Source organism: Numenius arquata, chromosome 13 (genome assembly GCF_964106895.1).
Source record: "Numenius arquata chromosome 13, bNumArq3.hap1.1, whole genome shotgun sequence".
Lineage (NCBI taxonomy): Eukaryota > Metazoa > Chordata > Aves > Charadriiformes > Scolopacidae > Numenius > Numenius arquata.
Genome location: NC_133588.1, coordinates 5,630,580 through 5,653,519, shown reverse-complemented (window position 1 = coordinate 5,653,519; position 22,940 = coordinate 5,630,580). Strand labels below are relative to the sequence as shown.

Here is a 22,940-nt window from a genome sequence, read left to right as displayed (position 1 = left end):
TTTGCATTTTACCATCAGAAAATAGCTTGTACGATACTACAAGACTTTCACAAAGCAAATACATTTTTACATGGATTGGATTTTATTCCCTCGGCTGAAATTCTGATCACTGAGCAGCAAGAACACTGCCGTAGCACACAGGATGTCACTCAGGATGTGACAGTTTCCTCTTGTTTTAAACTACCTTAAAAAAAAAAAAAGGTCCTTCTCAAATTAGAAACAGTATTGCTTTTGATCAGCAGAGACTGCGAACACACTAGGCCCAATCCAGTTAGTTACGAGTTTCGCTTTTAACTTTGATGGAAATTAAATGGGAATTAAATTCAGTACAGCAGAATCGGTTCCTCGAAACGCGGCTAAGGTGACAAGCCTGTGACTGCATTTGTGCCGTTCCTCTCCGAACGGCCCTGTGGTGCCACACCACCCCGGCACCCGCCTGCACGTCCTGCTTACTGCTGCCATCACCCCCAGGGACAGACGATGCACCGTGCCATGCCCCAGCTCTGCTGGCACAAGGTCCCCAGTGCCACAAGGGCAGGGATGGGCAGGAGCCCCACACGTGTGACCAAAGGAGAAAATACCCTCCCCAGCACATTCCAAGGGTACAATAACACATCCCTCCCTCTTGTTGAGCTGCACTGACTCCATTGGTACTAACTTCTTTCGCAATACTCAAGTAAATACGTGCAAATAAAAGAATCCAGTGGTGCAGAGGTTCAGACCCTAAACTGAATTTTAGGAGAGTACTTGAAAAATTTGGCTCAGACTGCTTTTTTTTCAGGGTCATTCCAATGCCATTTTCAAGTAGACCTTAAATTTGCTGCATCTTCTCAACCTGTGCAATCTTGAGAACTGAACTTGAGTGGGTCACATCCCTTATTGCTTCAAAACTCACTTACCCTTGACTCTCCTGTGTTTGTCTTGGTAGAACTTTGCTTGAATAACCCATTTGTTGGGCTAACATAACATTTTGCTTGGCCTGCGAGCTCTATCTGGGTAAACGCACATTTCCCCATTTCATTTTTCGATCGTTTTCTTCTGCGGGCATTTAATTGGCCTCACAAAGATGTTTGCAGAAGTTTAAATGAGGCATAGTTAGAGCTTTCAAAAATACTTATAATTACGCACACCTACAATCTCTAAAGAAAAAATAAGGCTACACAAGAACTGATTCTGAAGAGCCCAGTGGGAGATTTGCAAAGTTTCAGTTAAACATCAGCAGCTGCGTATTTGGAGCTTATGGCAGATAAAGAGACTTTCACAGACTTGGGCAACATCACATTTTCGTATTGGTATCATCGCATCGCCAACCGAATCCACCACAGCACTCTAGTGACTGAAGCTGTGCAAAGTTTGGGCAGTCCCCCTCCCATTATAAAGGTAAACTTCATCCAGGGCTTTAAGAACTCTTGGCGCATTCCTAGGTCCTATCCCTCTTGGAAAGTGTAACAGGAAGCTCAGGATTAGCAGCATCACACCATAGCCAGCTGAAATCGGACAGTTGCGCAGAATTCATGCCAGTGGGAAAGAGGTCTGTACCCATCTACCAGAGTCCTAAAATTACCATCAGAAATCAGTTCTGCACCCAGAAAGCGAGGTGAGAGATCTCATCTTCCTAATGAGAGAAGTGGGCACACACACAGAAAAAACACCAACAGGCTTACAGCAGCAAAATCAATCTCGTGCACAGAAAGGGGCAAAGGGACAGGGAAGATGGCACAGAAGGGAGGGCCAGGTTTTGGGCAGGCTTCTTCCAAGAGAAAGGCAAGGCTTTCTTGGGGGCTGGAGTAACCAGGCAAGGGTCAAGGCAGGAGGCAGAGTGGGTGTGAGAACCCAACAACACTGGGGCGTAAAGTGTTGCAAAAGGGAAAAAATAAAAAAAAAAGGAAAGGAAAGGAGGACTTGGCTGGACAAAATCTAATCCTACTACTATTAGGGATTACAGGACCTCTGGGTCAGCAGTAAGTTGGGATCAGCTCTACTGCAACTACCTGTGCCATGCTGAGAGCTAAAACCAGAGCGAATAAACCCGAGCAAACAGCAGGCGCCACTTCATCACTCCCTGCCAAGCCTGAAGCGAGATACACCAGAGCACCAAGGCACTTGGGAACCAACTGGGGAGGGGGGACACCAGCCATCTCCAGGACACCTTTGCCTACCCTCCACAAATATTTTGCAGCTTAGAAAGTCAGCTGAGCCCACACGTGTCAGCAATCCCCATAAACAGAAGAGATCCCGACAGGAACAGGCAGATCTTTTGTCTGTGTAACAAGAGCCCAAAAGGAGGAGCGAGGGTGGCACGGCAGCCCCAGCATCCACCAGTGGACATCTCGGCAGCCCTCCTGCAGCAGCAGCGCCAAGGTGCCCAACTAGGGAGGAAGAGGCAGAGAGATGGGACCCAAGGGGGTTTGCTGCATTATTCAGACCCCGGGCTGGCACGCTCCTGGGAGCCGCAGCTCGGGTATGTGGAGCAATTTAGGTAGAGGCTGGCAGGCATATCACACACGGACTGAGACTGCAATGCACCGCCAAGGCTGGAAAGGGTCATGCCGGTCCAGCTCTTCTCTTTGCAACATCATTCGAGCCCAGAGTGACACGCAGTGCAGGAACAGGAGGCCACTGCAGTCCTCTCACCCATTCAGGTGGCTGCTGGAGGCTCCTCCAGCCCCACCATCAACCCCCTCCAGCAGATGGCCGCCCCCTGGCCTCACCCCATCCCTCCCAAAATTTAAACAAGGCAGGGAAAGGAAAAAAAGACGGGAAAAAAAAAAAAAAAAAATCGGGATCATTTCAGAGCAGTACAAATAGGAGGCTCCGCTGGCTGCAGAAGTAACCAGCTGATGCAATTATCCTGGCGGCCGCCAGTAGACCATCTGCCCGGCTCCCGGGTTGCTGTTGTTGCAGTCTCAGCGGGGCTCACTCCCAGAAGAGCGGGGCCCCTACGGCCGGGAGGGAGCCATCTGCCCAGCCCCGGGCTGTTCGTGCCGCCCGCCGGTGGGGGCCAGCCTGGGAGCCAGCCCCCTGCCCGACAGCCTCCGGGGCACGGCCACGTGTGGCTGATGATGGCCAAGGCTCAGTGGCCAAAATGGGCAGCCGTGCTTAATTTTTCTGCACGTGCTTGCTCTCCCGTGCCCCCACACAAACCAGTTGCGTTTCTGGAGCATCTCTGTGCCTGCATGTATTTAGGGTTTACTTGGTGTGCAGGCAGGGAGACTGGGACATCCCCTGTCCTCCCGTGTGGGGACACTGAGGTACCAGTGACACCCACCCCATCTCACAGTGCTGCCCCAAGGCTGACCCCCACTTCTGTACCCCATAATTTATACCACAATGAGGGCAACGGCTGGCACCTTCATTTCCATTTCGGTGCATTTGTCATTGAAACACAAGTAGAAAATGACACCCCAAGGGTAGGGGACAAGCACGGACAAGGAAACGAGAGGAGCATGCAGGTCTGATGACTTTCACTCCCATGGCAGGTAACTCCCTTTGCTAAGGCACAGCAGGCAAGTTTGATCTCTCTGGAGTTTTCCTAGTTACACCAAGTCTTCTGCAGGGCATGGGAATTGCCCTCCATCACCCACAGGTTATGCTGGGCATCGCCCAGAGCCAGGTTTCAGTAACAAGTCTTATCTCACTGACAAGGTTTCCACAAACTTAGCAGGCTTAGACTGAAAGAGGCAAGAAAATTTGTGGAATTTTTTTGTCCTTTTTAACTGTATCAAGTACATACACCTACTGCTGCCCCAGGCTCTGTGCATTCATCTGCAACCAGTCAAACAGTCCAGCGTGCCCAAGTGAACTGGTTTTCATTCTGAATTTAAGATTCCGGGCTATAAAAATTTACACTTTTCCACTTCCATATTAATTGCTATTTAGAAAGGAATGAAGCAGGGAGAGATGCAAAGCCGTGCCAACCTGTTGCACCACCTTCCCAACACCGATGAGTCCCTGGGCACTGAGCACAGCAAATCTCGCCCACAGCCGATTTCTTGGGCAACAGTTTCAGGACTGGCAGCTTTGGGAGGGATGCAACCTGAGGGGCAGAGTCCTTCCCATCCCTTGCCCCCCCCAGCCAACGCCAGCCCCATCCCTGTCCTGCACCTCCCCACAGCCTCATGCTTTCCTCTCTGATGCTAAAGCATCCGGCCTGCAGTGACAAGGCTGATTAACTCTTTATGGAATAATAACATAACACACGGGTTTATATCGGACCATTTACACTCCAGTTTTACCAGGCATTGTCTAAATCAATGTGGTTGGTCACGCAGATGAACTATTAATCATTTTAAATAAGCAAAGGAAAGGAAGCTCTGAACACAACCAGGACTGGCCTACCCTGTCACCATGTCCCCTCTCCCAGCCTCTCCCACAGCCACGCCAATACTGCGGGCACTCGCCTGCATGGGCTTTGGGAAACACTGAGAAGCCTTTCCAGCAGATTTCAGGTGGTTCTGCCTTCTTCCACCCTGACATGGTTTGTAGAGGTTTGGGACCACAGCTACCTGCAACCACCATCCCCTGCCACAGTTGGGGGACACCAGCTCAGACTGAACCGCCACCAAAGGACACACACACAGACACACACACAAAAATAAGGATGGCTGCATAAAACCCAGTTTCTGCTGGAAACCGGGCTGAAATGCTGCATATGACCTCATTATTTAGTGGCCATGCGCGGTGACGTAACCAAGGGCTGAATCCAGTGACAAAACTAAGTCAGGCTACGTTCTGTAATAAACATCATCTTCAGGCTCTCCCATCCTGCACATTTTTCAAGGCCTGTTTCCCTTTCCTCCGCACCTCTTCCTAAAACGCAGCTGGCAGCAGCAATGGGCAAGGAATGTTGGAAGCAGAGCCCCCACACGGTGGGGAGCCCAGCATGGGGCCATGCAGGGACCAGAGCACTGGAGAACAGCATAACAAAGGTACAACTAGAAGAGGAGTGAAATGTTCCTCACTGTACTCAAAGGAGGCTTACAGTTACCATGTCCCCAGCTTACGACAATTCAAGTCTAAGGGTATCAAGGCAAAAATAACTCCGAATTTTATCGGCCATGATTACAGCCTCAACTATGGTACGGCACAGTATATAGTGGAGAGGCACAGGGAATTGCTCTCAAGTTTCAGGATGCAAATGGTTAGCATTGCCCACTAAAAGGCCTTCTCATGACAAAGGGGGTTAAAATAACTTAAACTGAAATCTTGTTCTGCAGTGATACAGGCTGCTGTTTGAAGAGTGTAAAGGAGACAAGGGATTGATGATTTCTTTCTTTACAAGGAAAAACAATAGCTCTGATACCGCAGAAAAACTTGTAGTGCTTCCTCTCTCTCTCTCTAGGAAGGAAATTCTTCTAAGGCTTTGCTGGCACTGTCCCTGTACTCCCTTCACTCAGCGGTTTCTGTCCTTGGGCCCACAGTGGCAGACGGGCCAGGCAGGAGGACCCCAGCAAAGGGCATCATCACCAGCTCCTCCTTATCCCTCCCTGCCCAGGCTGGGCGAGATGCCTCTGCAGCACCCACAGAGCGCAGGGGCCGAGACCAGGGCAGTGACTCACTCTATTGCACAGATTGGAATAAAAAGCTACTTTAAGATTTTTTTATATGCCTTCAAATAATGTTCTCTTTGGTGTAGTTACCAAGCACAAACTAAATAAGACTTCTAATCTCTAAAACACAATGCTTATTTTTTTTCCAGAAGGGTGGAAGTGGGGAGGGAAGAATATAAAAACCAAAACAAACGGGTATATTTCTTGTGGGATCTGCACTTCAGATGAAATGCAAAGCAAGTCTCCCTCTCCCTAGAGGGTCTTTTTCCAAGAGGGAGAATAATAATAATGTAGTAATAATAAGCACTTATATAGCGCTTTACATTTTCAAAGTGCTGTGTAAACATCAACTAATGGGACACGGTAGAATAAGTAGTATCTAAAATGAGTGTATGTACTGCATTATATTTTTCTACAAAGTGACTGGGACTGTTTTTAAAATTAAATTCCCTCACATATTGATATTGCGCAAATGGATTTTCTTTAAAGAAGCGCAACAAAAACATTTTGGTATTAGTTATACTCCACAACCTGCATATTTCCAAATTCTGGCTCAAAACAAATTGTTTAGACAGTTTTATGTTTATAGCACTTTGTTTCTTAAGAAGAATAGGTGTGCTAACTAACTCCTTAGGATGATATATCAGTACACTTATAGGCACATGCCAGTGTTTTCCAAGAGAAAGGCACACACAAGAACCATTTAATCAAAGGAAGTTTTTAAGAGGGAAACTAAAAAAAATGCAGAGAGGTGTTACTGTTGCTACCTTGCAGACAGAAGGGCAAGGCAAGCAGCGCCTTCTCAGTGAGGGATTGCCTGGCAAGGACAAGAGTCCCTATACTGCAGCTATAAAACAACCATCACTTTCTAGTTTTTCTTGTTAATTCTAGCTTCTACAACATCTTCTAGACTGGGGAAGATGAAACAACCACAAAGCAAACCCAAGTACTATGACCTGAACTATAATATTGGTGTTCCATTTCACTTTTACCTACCCAGCATCTGAAGATGTTTATAAATTCACTCTATTCTCCAAGGGACAAATGTTATACCCTCTTTGCATACAACCAAGATGGAAAATATTGAGAGAGGGGAAAGAAAAAAAAAAAAATTAAGTGACACATGCGCATTCATCAAGGAGCTGTGGCAGAGGCAGAAGAGAGGAGAAATCTGACTCCAAATCTCTTGTAACAGCCTGGAGCATGTTAATATTTTGCAAACTTTTCAGTCTTTATTATCAATAATTTGCTTTATAGCAAACCTAGGTGGTTCTGTCGTGAGCCACAGCCCAGCGTGCTACAGCTGCATAAGCACAGAGCGAAAAGGCTGCACAAGACTGAAGTGATTGAGGAATTATTGGGTTTTTTTCTGATATTCTCAAGCTAGGAATCAAACACAAGTCAAAACCGCACGCTGAATATATCTACCTTTAGGCATGCGCTTAACTGTAAGTATATGAGTAATCCCCACGGTTTCAGTTTTGGGGATTTTAATAGTTGTATGGTTTTCATAACTACAGGAAAAACCCTTTCCAACAAACTGCCAGTGTGACTCCCTGTTGTACTACACCACAATTACTGGAACATATTTGGTATTTCTCAAGAGGTTCAGATAATGAAGAATCCTCCAAATTTTCTATTAGCCCAAACTTAGGAGTTCTGCATCAGGGAGTTAACAGCAGAACAGACAATGTATGTTGGGTATTGCAAAAAAGAGACAGACAGAAATATTTATAAAATTTAAAGCTTTTTTTTTTTAAAGTAAGGTTATTCGAGAGCCCAGACTGCAGCCCAACCAATGCCATTGCACAAGCATGTCGAGTTATTTAAAGATCTTACTTTCTTTTATTCCTTTACACGAGACATTCCTTCATATTTTCATACCACAATGTCTTCCCAAATCTGCACAAGAGTAATAATAAATAGGAAAACACACAAGAAACCACCCTACTTTATTCTTTGATGTGCTATTGGTTTAACATTGAATCACAAGCTCCTCCTAAAAAAGCACATCAGTAGTTACACTTATAAGGAAATTCTTTGTAAAGGCAAGGAAAGGTACAATGTTGTGGTTGCTTTGGGGTTTTTGTTTGTTGGTTGTTTGGGTTTTTGTTGGTTTGGGTTTGTTTTTTTTTTTTCCTCCTCCTTGGCAAACAGCCAATTCTTTTATTTCCTATGACTAAAAATAAGCAAAAAGGGGGGGTGAGGGTGGACAGAAGAAGATAGCCCTTCCCAGCAGGGAAGGGCATCGAGGTTTGCCACATCAGAAACAACCTAAGTAAGAACACAAACAAACACAAGCCACTGTCACATTAAAGGCCAGGCCGGCCACCAGCTGGGTGGGCCCAGAGACACTGGGTGTTTGGGGCAGCAGAGGCTTTGTCCTCAGCAAAGTCATCGCGACGTTACAACTCCAGAAACGTGAGCCAGCCTATACATGAGATTATGGGACATAGCAATATTTGAGTCAACCGTAGTCAAAATTCACCCACAAGAAAAAAAAAAAAAAAAAAAGACTGCACAAAGTAGCAATGAGAGCGGGATTTACAATCGTATCTTCTGTCATCCAAGCACAGGAGACAGACCAGCATCTGCCAAAGGACCAGCTGGCATTTATGTGCCAGGATTAGCAGGAGCACCCACTTGGTGACATGCGCCCCATGGTGACACAGCCTATGGTGCAAGCTAAAAGCAGAATAACAAATCTCCCTTTTTCTTGAGATACATAATCTCATTTCTTAGTAGCATTATTTCCACTAAATTAGAATAGAGAAGAAAATTGTTCTCCAGCAACGCTGCCTCATGCACGGCTGCTGCCAGCAACTTCCACCAGCACAGGAGCAGTGAAAAACACCGGCCAAACTCTGATCTCTGGGTGCCTTCCCTCTTCCCCGCAACAACAAGCTCTCTCTCTGCTTTGCATTGCTTTCAAAGCGTGGCTGCCCACACGGTGGGGATCTCCATCCAGAGAGGGATGAGGAGCAGCACCCAGCCACCGCAGTGGGACACCACGGAGCACTCCCCAGCTCACACCTCCACTGGGACACACAATTCTCGTGCGAATGGGAGAGAAGCAAACAGTTGAGAAACTTGACTCTATTCTTCATCACTTCCAGTGTGTGAAACTTGAGTCTATTCTTTGTCACTTCAGGCCGTGCTCATGTGGTTTTACATCCTTCGCTTCACCACAAGTCTGAGCATTTGCTTCAACAACAGTCATTTCTTGGACACATGGGCAGAGATTTTGTGACCTACTTATCTGCCCACTACGGATGTGGACACACACTCGCATCCCACGTGAGCAGCCACAGTTCAGCCTCCCTAACAGAGGCTCTTTTCAGAAAGATTTGACCCAAACTGAGGGTACTCAAACACCGCCGAGAAGACTTGCCCTGCCCTCAACCAACACACACCAGACCTGTCCGCAGCCAGCAAAGAGCCACAGGGTTACTTTTCTGGTGGGTAAAATCAGCTCCTGGAAGTCTTTTGCTAGGTAGGCAGCAGGACAAGGAGATAGAAACAGAGGAAGAGCAAAACCCATCACATGAACCCTCACCTCGTGCAGCAGCGGGCACAGCCATGGGACTGTGCCAGGCAGCAAAGGACAGAGTTGCACAGGCTAAGTTTAAGGTAACGGCAGTTCCGAACCAACCAGGACTCATCTCCACGCTCCCTTCCAGAGCGGTGGGGTTTAACATATGCCGATTTGCAGACTGCATTTCGGCCAGTGGCTGGTGTGTGTTTTTCCAACATGGCAACATTGAATTAAAGAAATCTTCAGAAGAAAACAAACCTGTTTTCTTGGGATTGGGATGTGCCAGTAAAAGAAAAATCAAGTCAAGCCAGCAGTACACAGTAAGAAAGACAGAAGAGCAGATAAATTCCCTCTAATAAGAGCACCAACAGCCTCCAGCTTCCCAAAGCAGCAGGACAATTCCACTTCGTCATTGCCTTGGCAGGTCCCACCATGAGCTGAACGGTGGGCAAGGCTGGACTCCAGGCACACCGCCCCACAGACAGCCTGTGTCCTGCCTCTTCCTCTCCTGCCTGCTTCCCTCCCCAGAGGCATGACTGACCTGGTGAGCTCTGCTAACACACTCCAAGGTTGTTGTTATGTTCTCTGTAAATGCAAGGAGCAAAACCAGCAAAGATTCAAGGGAGGAAAAACCAGTAAAGAAGTTTCCACCCGGGGAGGAAAACCTACCTGTAGGTATTCCCCCAAAGCAAAGCACCTTCAAGCTTCCCAAGCTCCATGGTAGGAGAGATCCTGTGGGAAGACAAGTAAGCTGCTAACGAGACTCCAACAATGTTTTCACAGGCTACAGATATTAGGAAGAAAACAGGAGAGCAGAGAGGACGGTGTCACAAGGTTAGTTATGCACAATAATACCTTCATTTAAGACAGGATTATTTCCTACTATTATTAGTTTTCAGCTGCCTAATGGGTTCAGGCACTCTAATACCACGGTGAAGGGCAGCTGCCCCTACCTGGCCAGGGCAGCTCTTACAGCAGTGGCTGCCCTCCTGGATGGAGGGGCACCGGGAACAGCCAGTTCCCCTGCCGGTCCCACAGCTGGGCTGGTTTTCCTTCAGCTCATCATCATCTGCCCATAGACTTAAAATCAAAGTTCTTGATTTCTGTCTCAAGCTAAGCTTTCATTAGGTGGTTTGAGGTTTGCTAGGTGACAAGCTGCATTTGTCAGATGGGATACGTGCTGTCCCGAGTGCTCAGACAAATACGCATGGCGGAAGAGGCCGTAGGATGTGCAGCCAGACAAGGCACTATTCTCCAAAATAAAATCTGTAGAACCAATATGGCATTTTTTTAAAGATTAATTCAAAGGGAGCTTTCCAACAGCACTCTGAGTGATACCAAAGAAACAATTTTTCTTCCTTTTTCCTCAACATTGCTGGACAGAAAGCTTCGAGCAGCCCCTGCTCTGGAGGCAGCCAGGACCTCCCAAGCCACTGGAGACAACAGTTTCTCTACTTGCCTTTTTGTTTGCTCAGGTTCTGTGCTGCATTGGCTTTACTCACGCCAATCAGACAGCAGCAGGTTTTAAGCCACCGGTCTGATGTCTTCAGCTGTGCCACTGACAACTACGATACACAGAACATTTCTTGGATGGCCGTGTGTGGGGATACAGAAACCTCATTTACAACTTGGCATCTCAAGGAGGACAGGGTGGTTCAGCAGCAGGTGACAAATTAAAAGCTCGTTTTTCTATGGAGACACATTTTGAATACAGACCCACTGGCAAGGAGGAAAAAAATCATAGCAGAGATACCTCTTTATGAAAATATGCATTTGGTCTTTGGGTGAATTCCTGGTGCGTGTCAGAGTACCCCGCAAACCCCCGCTCGCAGGAGACCTGCCTGCCTGCCACTAACAGCCCCACTGCTGAAGCTGCATCTTTCTGCCAATTGCAGGGGGGTTTTGTCCCCCCAGGTCTCTGGAGCAGCAGCTCCTACTGCAGCTGGGGACGCCCGGCTGTGCAGCCTGGCAGCTCCCCGCTCTGCAGCACCCCTCGGTGCGCTGGAGACCAGTCACACCACAGCTCTGCCAAGCATCTCTCAGGGGTGCATTGTGGTTTGTTTGTTTGTTTTTTCTCCCCCCCCCCCCCCCCCCCCAGACCCTCACCTTTAAGTTCAGGTTTGTTACTGAATTTACTTATATCAAGAAGAATAAAAACAGAAGCTCTCTGTTGAGTGTTTGTTTAAGACCAAGAATGGTAATCAAAATAAACCAAATGGGAGCTTTAAAACAAATCTCACTTATCTGTTATCAAGCAGAAAAGAAATTAGGAAAGAAAACACCCTTGAAATGAGGGGAATCAAATCAGTGGACTCATACCCAAGCATCAGGCGAGACTCAGTACAAGATCTGAAGATAAGCACTCACAGTTTCATTTTAAAATGGCTCATTGTATATTGTACCATACTCCTAAAGGATGCTCAGAATTAGACTGAAAGTACTTCTTTATATTTAAAAAAAAAAAAATCATCTCAAGGTAACAACTTTCTCAACCAGAGTTGCCTACTACATTCCCCACAAAGTATCACCTCCAGAAAAACACCATTTTTGCCATATAAATCTAGCATAAACGTAAATAAGGTGCAATTCACACACAGCCCTCCTTTTCTACTTCTCCATCCCAGTATTTTCAATACTCTGCCACATCCCACATGCCCTCTGGGGGAACAGTCTGGTCAGTAAAAGCAAAGAAATTATGAAGGGCAAGGCATGCCATTTTCCTAGAAATAAAGGAGGCCACGAGCAAATTACCCGACTGAAATGCATCCACAGAATTCAGCAATAAATAATATACAAGCTTGGCATTACTGTGTAATCCGGTATATCTTTACTCATGTGAGTAATCTAATGAAGCAAGAGAAATTTAAGTAAGAGCTTGAATAAGTAAATCAAAGCAAAGCTGCATTTACCTATCAAGCAAAACAGCCAGAAGGCTGCTGCTTTTTTTTTTTCCCTTAGAGCAGAAGGTAGGCTTGTGCATCAGAAAAATTTCTTCCTTGCATTTTGCAACCATGTTAGTTGGTCTAACAAAAGACACTACCTATTCCTCTAGACCTTTTTCATGCACACATGAACACGTATCCTATGTATTTCCATGCATTTGCATAAGAAGTGTTGAAAGCCTACTTTTTGCAGTTACCACGCTGACCTCCTCCTCCCTCCCAAACCCGAGACAATTAAGAGTCCTCACAGGCCAAGTTCAGATGCTGCCATGATCATCAAATAGTTGAAACTTCCAGAATTAATGATTGCAATCACAGTTGTCCTCAAATTTCTCTATATTAAACAGAAAAGAACTATAAACCACAACAAATACGCTCCTCCAGACAGGAAAGCGCTACCACTCTCTACTAAGAGCAGAAAAGCAACTTTGTTTAGGTGTTTACATTTCTAGTGTTTTATTTTCTGCTTCTGCTTAATCATACCCTTTTCCACGGAGCTGGAGTCGCTTTTCAGATCTGTTCCTTCTCTCAGTCTTTAAACTCAAAGTTAAAAATAATACAGATACAGTTCCAGGTAAGTAAACCTCTGTGCCAAAGCTTTGTATCTAATCATCAGACAGCCTCCATACTCAAATACCAGCAGCAGATTTCCTAGCTTCCCTATTTTATATCCATCTTTCTCTGTTCAGCATTTCTGCTTCCCCAAGTATTAAGTTCATCCTTCTACCATGTGTTTTCTCTACCTCCTTTTAGTTTTCCAGTTTGGGGGACAGGTGATTGAAAGAAGACAGAATCCCAGTCAATTTTGCTTACGTAAGCCTATACCTGCTTACCTTAACAGATGCTAAACACAACCCAGGTCTCTTGGGTTTCCTGCAGTGCCATTGGGGAGCTCCCACCACACTGCTGAACCCCCTACACCTTGAGCCTGCCCAGTACTCTCCTCGAAATACCCCCAGCAGCAATCTCACAGAGCCAGCAGAAGAAGCAGGAGATGTTCTCTGCAGCACTGGGTACCAAGTGACTACTCCCATCAAGCCTCTTCGCTTCTCTTGTTCTTTCAATTGCAATGCAAGAAATGAGAATACAATCCCATCCCCCCTAAGGTCAGTAAGAAGGTCACTAGCGCCAAAACAAGACAGAGCTTTCACCCCCATGGCTGATATAAGCCTAGGGCTACTCACAGTCCTCTAACATCAACATGAATCTTGATTAAAACCATTAGCTCTCCAGCAGGTCTAGGAAACTTGAAATTACACTGTTGGCTTACATTTAAGCATTCAATCCAGCTCCAATTAGGGCCAAGGAAAAAAACTGTACTCACCCTAAAAACTGCAAAAGCGGGTCCTAGATGCTCATACAGTGAAGGACTTCATCTCTGCACTGCACCAAACACCTTCTTTTCAAAGGGCACAGCAAGACTGTCTCTATTAACATTATCTTCATCACCACTCAGTTCATCACCATGTGAAGCAAGTTTCAGCAATCACCAGGTGGAGGCTTGGTCAACCTGCCTCAATGGTAACCCAGGAAAACCTCATCTCAGCCAGGTGAGGATCATCAAGCAACGGGCAGAGCTGCTAATTGAAGTACCAGTCCTGTTGGAGGTTGCCCGGCGCCTCACCCCCATTTTTAAATTACTTGTAGACAAATGCCATGTAAACCCAGTAACAGCTTTTGTGAGTCCAATGGATTGAGTGGTTAAACTTGTACAGTCAGCAGACAACCAAGGGAGGCATATATTTTAATGGTAGATGTGGAAACAAAGGAATTTTGATTAGCCTCGGGACTGGAGGGGGTAAAAATACTGGTTTAGGTTTTTCCCAGGATATGCATATTAAGAACTTGTCTTTTTGCCCTCTGTGTAATTTTTTTTAATATTTGGAAAGCAGAATTAGGCCGCATTTGACCAAACCTCCAGAGCCTAGCAGGAGCCAACAGAGACTGGAGCACGGCAACTTGTTAACTCTTGTACTTTTACTCGTAACAGGATTTCACTGGTGAGCAACGTTATTTTCTGTAGCGCTATCAGAGGCTTAAACAAACTGCTTCTCTACAAGCAGGGACCTTTCCCTCCGCTTCGCTTTAAAACCCGAATGCATTGTTTACTTTCTTTAATATGAACTGGAAATAACTTCTGCGTAAAGAAACTCCAACTGTTACACTTCTGAAGCAGTCTTCGTTATCAGTACCAGACTGGAGGAGAACACGACTGCGGGTGATGCTACAAAGAGAGCCGAGATCAACCCCACTAGAAATTGCCCAGGAGAACATGCAGGTAGGGTGGGTTTAAATGAGACCACGACTGAAATTATTTCACCTCCAGCGTACCCAAGCGAGCCCTTCAGGTCTCCTGAGTGGCCTTTATCCAGCAAAGGCAACACTCCTCTGCCACAAAGGCTGCCTTGCATTTGTACTTGCCGCTCCGCTGCGGTAGCAATAAGTCCTTTACTGTTTGTTCAGCTCTTGAAAGTCCTGTAAAGCATTCACCATTCACCTGTCACACTGCACAAACTGAGCCCTTTGAAATGAAAATCTAAAAGTAAATGTGTTAGTCAACGGCGGCGGCTGCAACAAGCGTGCCCGACACCGGCGCGAGCCTTCAGGCAGGTAATTCACTTCAACACGAGACTGGCGAACAACAGTATGTTTTATTTAATTAGGATGAACAGAAGAGATAAACCTCACAGCAGGGCGGGTAATGACAACATTTCAAAAATAATTCATGCCCAGGTAACAAAAGGGCAAATTTCAATTACATAAAAAGCTAAAAAGTTGACTTAATACATCCAAGGGGGAAAAGAAAAAAAAATTAATAATTGTACTGCATATGATTAACAAGTGGCATTTACATGCTCTGCAAATTGGTCTTTCTGTTGCCTAATCTGTGGCTAGAAAGGAAAAGGTTTTCTTTCTAAGCAAATGCAAACAATATAATGAAGCTACTTATCGCTAGATTCAGATGGGTATTGCAGTGCTATCCGAAATAAGTCATACAGTGGAAAGCTAATGCCACACACCAACTCACTGTACCGCAACGAGATTTGTGAGCCCGTTCCGAACGGCATCACCCAGTCTCCAACCCCATCGGGTCCCTTTGTTTGCATTTTAGAAAACAAACCATTGCAAGAGGTCGAAGCTCGAGCCTTCTGTAGCTGGAAATGTCACAAGAGACCATTTAGTCTCTGCACATCCTTCTACTCCCTAGAATAAAGCAACTCTGATAAACCACCATAATTCACCACTGCACATGTGTATACGTCTAGGTGTCATCAAGAAGACGTAGTACTTAAAACTCCCATCACCTTATTTGTCTAAGAGAACAAGGAACCAACCTCTCTGCGTTTACTAATGGACATCAGGAAAGAAACTGCACAAGAATTTGGGCTGGAAAAGTATGTTGAACAAACGCATGCGATACAGAGAGCTCGGAGCTGGTCCTCCAGCTCCCACCCACACTCTCTGAGTCCGTGTCCACCAACGCACGCACCAGAACCAGGCCCTCCCCTCCACCACCATTTGTCAGTCAAGATTTAGCAGGAGTCTGTAATAGGTTTTATATTATTAGTATTTCATTACTCCAGCGCATTTACTAGGATACAAGGGAACATAATAGCCATCCTTTTTCGGAGGCATTTAAGGAGAATACTGATGGATTGATGAGGGGCTGATGTAGGCATTTTTATCAGACAGTTTAATTATTGTGGGTAATTAATAATCTTTTGTTTAAAAGAATATTATAATACATGAAGAAAGGTATTATATTTTGGAGATTGCAGGCTAACACATGAGAGCCCAAGAGATTATTTCCTTTTTTAAAAAATGTGGTTTGCATTTTTCAAGTGTTGTAATGCACTGAAACTGATTTCACAAATTGGAGCAGGGAGGGGAGACATAAATTAACTAGTTCAGTAAAAATAACAGAGTAAACAATTAAGAGCACATTTATCAAAAACAGAAGTAAATATTAATGCTACAGTATGAGAAACTATCGTCAGTCACAGAGCCAGCAGGTAAGGTAGTTTTTTTAAACATTTACTTCAATAACTGACCATTGGGTGCCACCCCAAGCACTTGGCTTAGTTAATTTAACCAGGCTGAAACCACTTCCCCAGGTTTAAACTAAAAGTTAATTTGGCACCAAACAATAGATAAAACCAAGCCAAAGCCTCGTTTATGATAAGACAATTTGTATTTACACAAGCTTAACGCATCTACAAAACATCATTTTTATATCCAATTCAGAGGATGGCATGAACATCTGCTTTCACTTCAAGACATTAATTTTCAATTATTGAAGAAAAACAAAATAAATCCTGACAAATTACTGGTAACTGTGGAATCTTTTGTTACTCTATTAGTTTATAATAGTAATTTAGAAATCCTACAATTAACGTCCTAACAAGAGTGCTCTGATTATTTTTTTGCACGTGTCATCTGAAGCAATTCAGCAGTGAATGATGTTCTCCAACTTGCACTGATGGTACACAAATATTTTTGAAGAAAAAAATAGGAGGCGTTCTCAGAGAGTCACCACCGTTACGTGGTAGTTGTTTTTCATTCACTGCTTTAGACGTAGCACCGCTAAAAATATGAGATTTCTATTTTCTCCCGGTTCACATTCAAACCTTTTGCGTTACCTTTCCCACTCTTTTCAATTTTTGGCCACATTTATTCGTTTTATTCACCAAGACCAATGGGAACAGGCCACAATTAAAAGGTGTTTGCACACAGGCAGGAGTTTCAATCAGTAAAACCAGTTAAATACCACCCAGATCCCATCCAGGAAAGCATACCGCAGGGAGAGAAAGGCAGGAAAATGGGACTTGCGGAGTTCAGGGGAGAACGCTGCTAGGCTTGTAGCAAAATACACAGGCAAAAATTAAAAACTGCAGGCTAATCCCTGAAGGCAGTGCTCGGTATACTGCACGGATTCAAACGCTCTCAGGGCACCAGCCCCACAATGAAACACCAACATCTCCAATTATTCCTAATCCCCCAAAAGCTACACTTGATAAAGAACAATCAAGAGCGTAATCTTATTTGATATGAGTTTTATCAATTTTAGCTGCTGCTTTCACTGTATCAATAAAATTCCACCGAAACTTGAATGAACTGTAAAATTAAAGGATAATCGCACAAGTCTCTTGTATTTGGCAATTATGATTATACTTGTCAAAATTTAATTTGTAGAATGTGCTGTTCCAGTACCTTCAGGTTCTTCTCTATCAACTGGGAAAAAAGGAAAATTATATCTTTAAGACAAGTATGAAAGACATTGTTACTTCCACAGTCAACTCTGTAACTGAGCTCCGACATTGTATAATTGACTTTGCAAGCAGAACAACAGCAATATAACAAAGAAAATGTCAGTGTTTTCACAGCGCTAATCTATAGCACTAGGAGGGCCTCCTGCTGTCAGCCAGAGCTGACAATACAATAGCTTTCAAAGGGATATTACCATCATGCTTTTATTCTTGACATCAATCAAGACAAAGAGAATCCTTTTCACAAGACATTCAAAATCAAACCTTTGTATGAGCAGATAGGTAAAACAGCATTCCTTTAAAGAAGATCATTCATAGCAATCAACTAATTGGAGCTCAGCAAATGGTTGAAGTATTTTTATTTACTTTGCAGATAACGAAGTAGCAAGCAACCCCCCTTTTCTCCTCTTGACTGACACAAATGAGGCAGGTAGGGTGTGAATCAAAAGTTTCTATCAGCATTTTTTGCCAACTGAAAGCAAAAAAATATGACAGCAATTCTGCAACTTCAAGTAGGATAACAAATCTAGACTTAATTAGCGCATTCTTTTGCAAAACAGTTTGATTACTGACTAGCACGTTTATGCACAAAATACCCTTGCAAGCTGACAGCAATTTGCAGAACTGTCAAATTCAGCAACCAAAGTGCATCTGATGCTCAAAACCTTGTGCCAACGCGAGCCCAGTCCCCACAAACTGCAGTCGAGTAATTCCTCAATTACAATTACATGGGGCTGCAAACCTGCGAGTTACTGTTACCAGCATCTCAGCACTTCACTTTACAGAACTGCTTCCAAAGGTCCCAAGTTGTAGAGCAAGAAACCAACAGGAACGATGAGCCCCTGCCTTCCTCAGCCCCGCAGCCGACTGGGTGCCAGCGATCCCCGGCGCTGGCGGCACAGGGCAAACTTTTAAGGACGTTGGTGTTGACATCACTCCCCATCACTTGCAACTAGGGGACAGACGATAGTGTGTTTTGATGTTCACAACCGTGTTATGGTTCTGGGGTTCAAGACCATGTGGTTTTAATGACACTAAAGAAGGTACAACTCTTCCCTACAGGCAACGCTTAAGGCCCTCAGCCGATGAGGCTACTGGCAGCAGGGTAAAAGAAGGCTCTGTGCTGAGGAAAATTACTTTCATGGGCTCCGTCTGTGATGTGAAGCAAAGCTTCAGAACAGGCCAGTGGTTTACTCCATCACCGCTACCACCACACTGTCACTGAAGAGTTTATTTTGTAAGCCAACAAAGACTCAACCCCTCCTACTTTTACTTGGTCCTCAGCGATCTGAAACAACCCTCCTTTAAGCCAAGCAGAACTTTTTCCCCAACCACCAGCTAGGAGGTTAACACCTTCAAGTTTGCACAAACTAAGGGCCAGAACAAATCAGCGTATTGTATTGCAAACGGTTAAGTTCCACGCCAGGGGAAAGTCCAGGGCCACTGCTGGAGTTAACAGCTGCAGGAAGGACTGCGAGTTTCTGCCAGGCTGAACCTGAGACCTGACCATACAGCACAGGGGCCACATGACTTGCAGCTTCGCCGGCACGCCGGTTTGGTTTGCCATCACTCCGTTTTATTTAAATAACCTGCATCTCAAGAGTTGTCAACATTGGATACTTCTGTCAGAGTCGGTTTCTTCTTTCACATCAGACAGCGCTGCTCCCAGTTAAGGTGCAGCCCCTTTCGCATGCAGAATAACCCCTTTCGTCGCAGGCACACACTGATGCTATTTTAGTGCGTGATCTTTCTGAATGAAAAAAGGATGCACAAATCTCCGTAGTGGTTAATAAATAGCAAAGCTGCTGCACTAAGTGCAATAAATATACGGAAAAGAGAAAAAGGGTAAATTATTTTAAGTCCTAAATGCTAGACATACATCCACATAATTTATGCTTGTTTTCTTCTCAGTTGAATTGGGAAACCTGTGACCTCAGAGTGCCTTTATTTATTACATCTCAATTATTTCCATGGAAACGTGTACTGTGGCAATCTACTGGGTTGCCAGCTCCCTAGACCACAAAATGTATATGATGGACTTTTTAAAAGCAGACGATATGGATAAGGAAAGGAAGAAATTCTTTATCCTACATACACGTATGAGTTGCCTCCTATTATCCAAAATTTCACCCAGATTCAGCTCATTCCTTAGACTCCCTGTTACTCAGCTCGTGCTAAGACCTGTAATTTACAGCCAGTTTATGCTGAAGCTGAAAACGCATATTTTGTGTGTGTGTGTGCCTAGAGCCTACAGAAATATTTAGAATCTTTAAAAACTGGGCTTCACCTAGCTCACTGTTACAAAGACCTTCTAGATATTTCTACATTACAGGAATAATGTTTCTTTGCTGTGACTTGCCAGTAAGTTACCTGCTTCGATTCATAAAAAATGCTCTTGTAAATAGTAGTCAGTTTTGTATTAGAATTAGGGTCAAAATTTCATTATAAAGTACCAACCCCTTGTGAGAGATACCGTTGCCTAAAAAGTAATGAGGTAGAAAACAAATTAATAATAAACGGTAAATATCTAATGTTGTTATGACACGAGATGTTAATGTTTACTAACTGAGCTTCTATAGCAAATAAGGTTTTCACTGACATAGAACTGTTTCCTGGATGTTAAATGCGACGTTTTAGCACAGAAAAATATTTTAAACTCCAGAGGCTTGGCCACTAAATGTGATCCCCTCATCCGAGGAAAGTCATGACCCGAGGCCTGCACCACTGTTTTCAAACTGCGATTCCTTTTAGTTTCAAACGACGTATTTCAGAGCATCCCCTAGAAATAGCTCTAGCTCTGCCCTTTCTTCTGCCCACGGACTGTAACATTCATCTACCAATTACCGAAGTAGCTCCTTTAGCAGGGATTGTCCGGGATTGCGGAGGGTCAAAACGCCACGCTGCAAACCTGCCCCACAAGCACAATGCTAAAAGATACTGTTAGTCTGGGGGAAAAAAAATGGTTAATGGTTTTGTAGATGAAGGACTCGACTTTACAAAAACTTCATAAACATTTGAAGCACGTATGACTTACATTGCAATCATCTGTTAAGCAGTGGGTATTTCACAAATAATATAAATTGGCCCTGGATGGGGTTCGATTCCTTCTTTAGCTGGTCGATTAACTGCATGCTAATTTTGTCCACCCGCAAGTTATTGAATTACAAACGCTTTAGGACTTTTTGTTTCATCGGGGGCATGGAAAGTTATGATCCTTTTGTGCTTCTATACAACAAAGCCCCCAGACCACTGAGTTTGCGACTTCTGCTTTGTGCAGAGGACAATAAAACCTTACCCAACATCAGCTAACCTCCTCGTGGCTGGGAGCGAAAGGCTTCGGAAATCACGCCTTCCCCTCTCGCACCAATTCACTTAAAAGTCAAAAAAAGCTGGCAAGGCGTGCAATACGGTGCGGGGCTGGTCCCGGCCCTCCCTTTACGTTTCGCCAGCAGCTGTGTTCTTAATGGAGGTAAACAGGAGGTTTTAAGCACCCCTTCGCTCTGGATGGTGAAGAATACGCGAAGTTTAAGGTCTAACCTTCTATCAACGCAGCCCTTGCTAAATTTGGCTATTGTTTCTTCAAGCTCAAGCAAGTTTTCAACCCGCATCCGTCGCATGGGTTTTAATTCTCCCCTTCTTTCACCCACCCTTACGCGCATTGGACAGCGGGAGGAAACAGACGGCGCTCCCATTCCCAATCATAAAGAAAAACATTAATTTCAAGCTAACCCGGCTAAAACACGAGGTGCGCTCCTCTTCCTCCCTTCCCCGGCCCACTGATGCGCCCCACCGCACCCGAGCATCACCGCCAAAACTTTCCTCCCTCCCCGCCTCAACCACGCTACCCGGCTTCTTTCATCAATTATCGCGACACGTGTCGCCAGCGAGGCGCGGAGGGTACCGCGGTATCCACGCACACCCCCGAAACGGACGGCGGGCGGGCGGGCGAGCTCCCCACGCGGGGCGAACGCCCCGCGTGGGGAGCTCGCCCGCCCGCCCGCCGTCCGTTTCGGGGGGGGGGGGGGGGTGTTCCGCCATCACCGGCCCGTACCGGGAAAGGGGGGGGGGATTTGCAATCCCCGCCAAGCCGGGACCCGGCCCTGATTGGCCGCGTAGCGGCGGCGGAGGCGGCGGCGGCGGCTGCCCGTGGCCGGGCGGCGGAGGATGCCTTACCTTTCACCGAGCGGGGTTTGGCTTGCTTCCTCCTGGACATGTCCGGGCGCCGTGGCTCGTCCTCCTTCTCCTCGTCTTCCTCCTCTCCCTGCCTTCCCTTCCTCTCCTTCCTTTCTCTCTCTCTCTCTTCCCCTTTCTTCCTTTCCTCTCCCCCCCCCCCCCCCCCCCAACCTCCAAACTTTGCGAGGCGAAGCGGCAGCAGCAGCAGCGGGATCGATTATTTGATTTTTTTTTTTTTATTTTTTTTTTTTCCCCCTCACTTCTTTTTGCCTGTTGCAATGCGGCAAGTTCAACTCCTCTTTCCAACCCCCTCCGGGCACCTTCCCCCCGGGGAAAAAAAAAAAAAAATTAAAAAAAAATTAAAAAAATAAAATCACAAGCGCAACAGTTGCAGTATTTTTTTTCCTTTTTTTTTTTTTTGTTTGTTTTTTGTTTGGTTCTTTTTTTTCCCTTCCTTCCCCCCCTTGGATGTGCAAATACTACCGACCCAAAGCGAACCCGGCCCGCACCCCCACCCTCCTTTTTGTTCTTTTTAAAGTTTGCAGGCGCCCTGCGGCTCTCAGTCCGGCTCGCACTTTCGGAATAATAAAAAAAAAAAAAAAAGCAAAAAAAAAAAAAAAAAAAAAAAAAAAAAGAAGCAGAGCCCTGCGCGGGGTCCCTGGGTTTGGGGTGGGGGAGGGCGCGCGGGGAGAATTAAATGTCTAAACCCACGACGAGCACCGGTCCCGGCAATCCGGGGCGCTCCGGGGGTGCGACCTTGTTGCGATTTTCCTAAATCCTCCCCCGGCCGCGCTCGGCCCCCTCCCTCCCTCTCTGCCCGCTCGCCCCCGGCTGCCTCTCCTTTCCTCGCCCCCGCCGCTGGCCGGGGAGGGCGACGAGTCCTTTTTTATGCTGGCCGCGGGGGCCGAGGGGCGGCCGCCCCGTGTCCCCGGCTTTGCGCGGCCGGCCGTGCGCTGCGCGGAGGAGCTGGGCGGGCGGGCGGGTGGGCTCCCCGCGGCCGGCCGCGCTCGCCGCCGCCTTCCCCTGCACGCACGCACTTCGCGGAACAAGGTAAGCGCTTCTTTGCATCGATGCCGGGGCCGCTAGCTGCCTCCATGGGTTATTCGCTGGAAGGTGGCACCGCTCCTGCCTTCATTGCTGCCGCTGCTGCCGCTGCTGCCCTGGGTTTTTATTTTCTTTAGCTCTCGCCAGCCTCCCTCTCTTTTCTTTGTCCTGGCTCCTTTTCCTCCTCCTGATCTTGCTGCTGGGGCTGCAGTGCAGACACACATAATAAAGCCAGGCTTGGCTGGAAATGTAGCTGAGTCCCAGCAGGAGGATGTGAGGAGTGGAGTCCCGGCGGGGGAGCGCTCTGATCCCGTAGGGAGCCCCGCGCAGCCTGCGCCGATCAGACGGAGAGAGAGCCAACAGCACCGAGCCATGGACGGCCCGGGAAATACAGCGGCCGCCCGCAAAACGCGGACTCGCCGCCGCGGAC

At 46.1% G+C, this 22,940-nt stretch overlaps 1 protein-coding gene across 1 annotated transcript in view; it reads right to left on the bottom strand.

Moving 5' to 3' along the window:
- The window catches only part of ZNF423 (zinc finger protein 423), a 235,364-nt gene extending 213,633 nt beyond the window's left edge, over window positions 1-21,731 (bottom strand). Inside the window, exon 1 of the mRNA XM_074157910.1 lies at window positions 21,467-21,731. Coding sequence (XP_074014011.1) covers window positions 21,467-21,506 — 40 coding nt within the window. The 5' untranslated portion in view covers window positions 21,507-21,731. The remainder of the gene's footprint in view (window positions 1-21,466) is intronic.
- Between the last annotated feature and the right edge of the window lie 1,209 nt (window positions 21,732-22,940).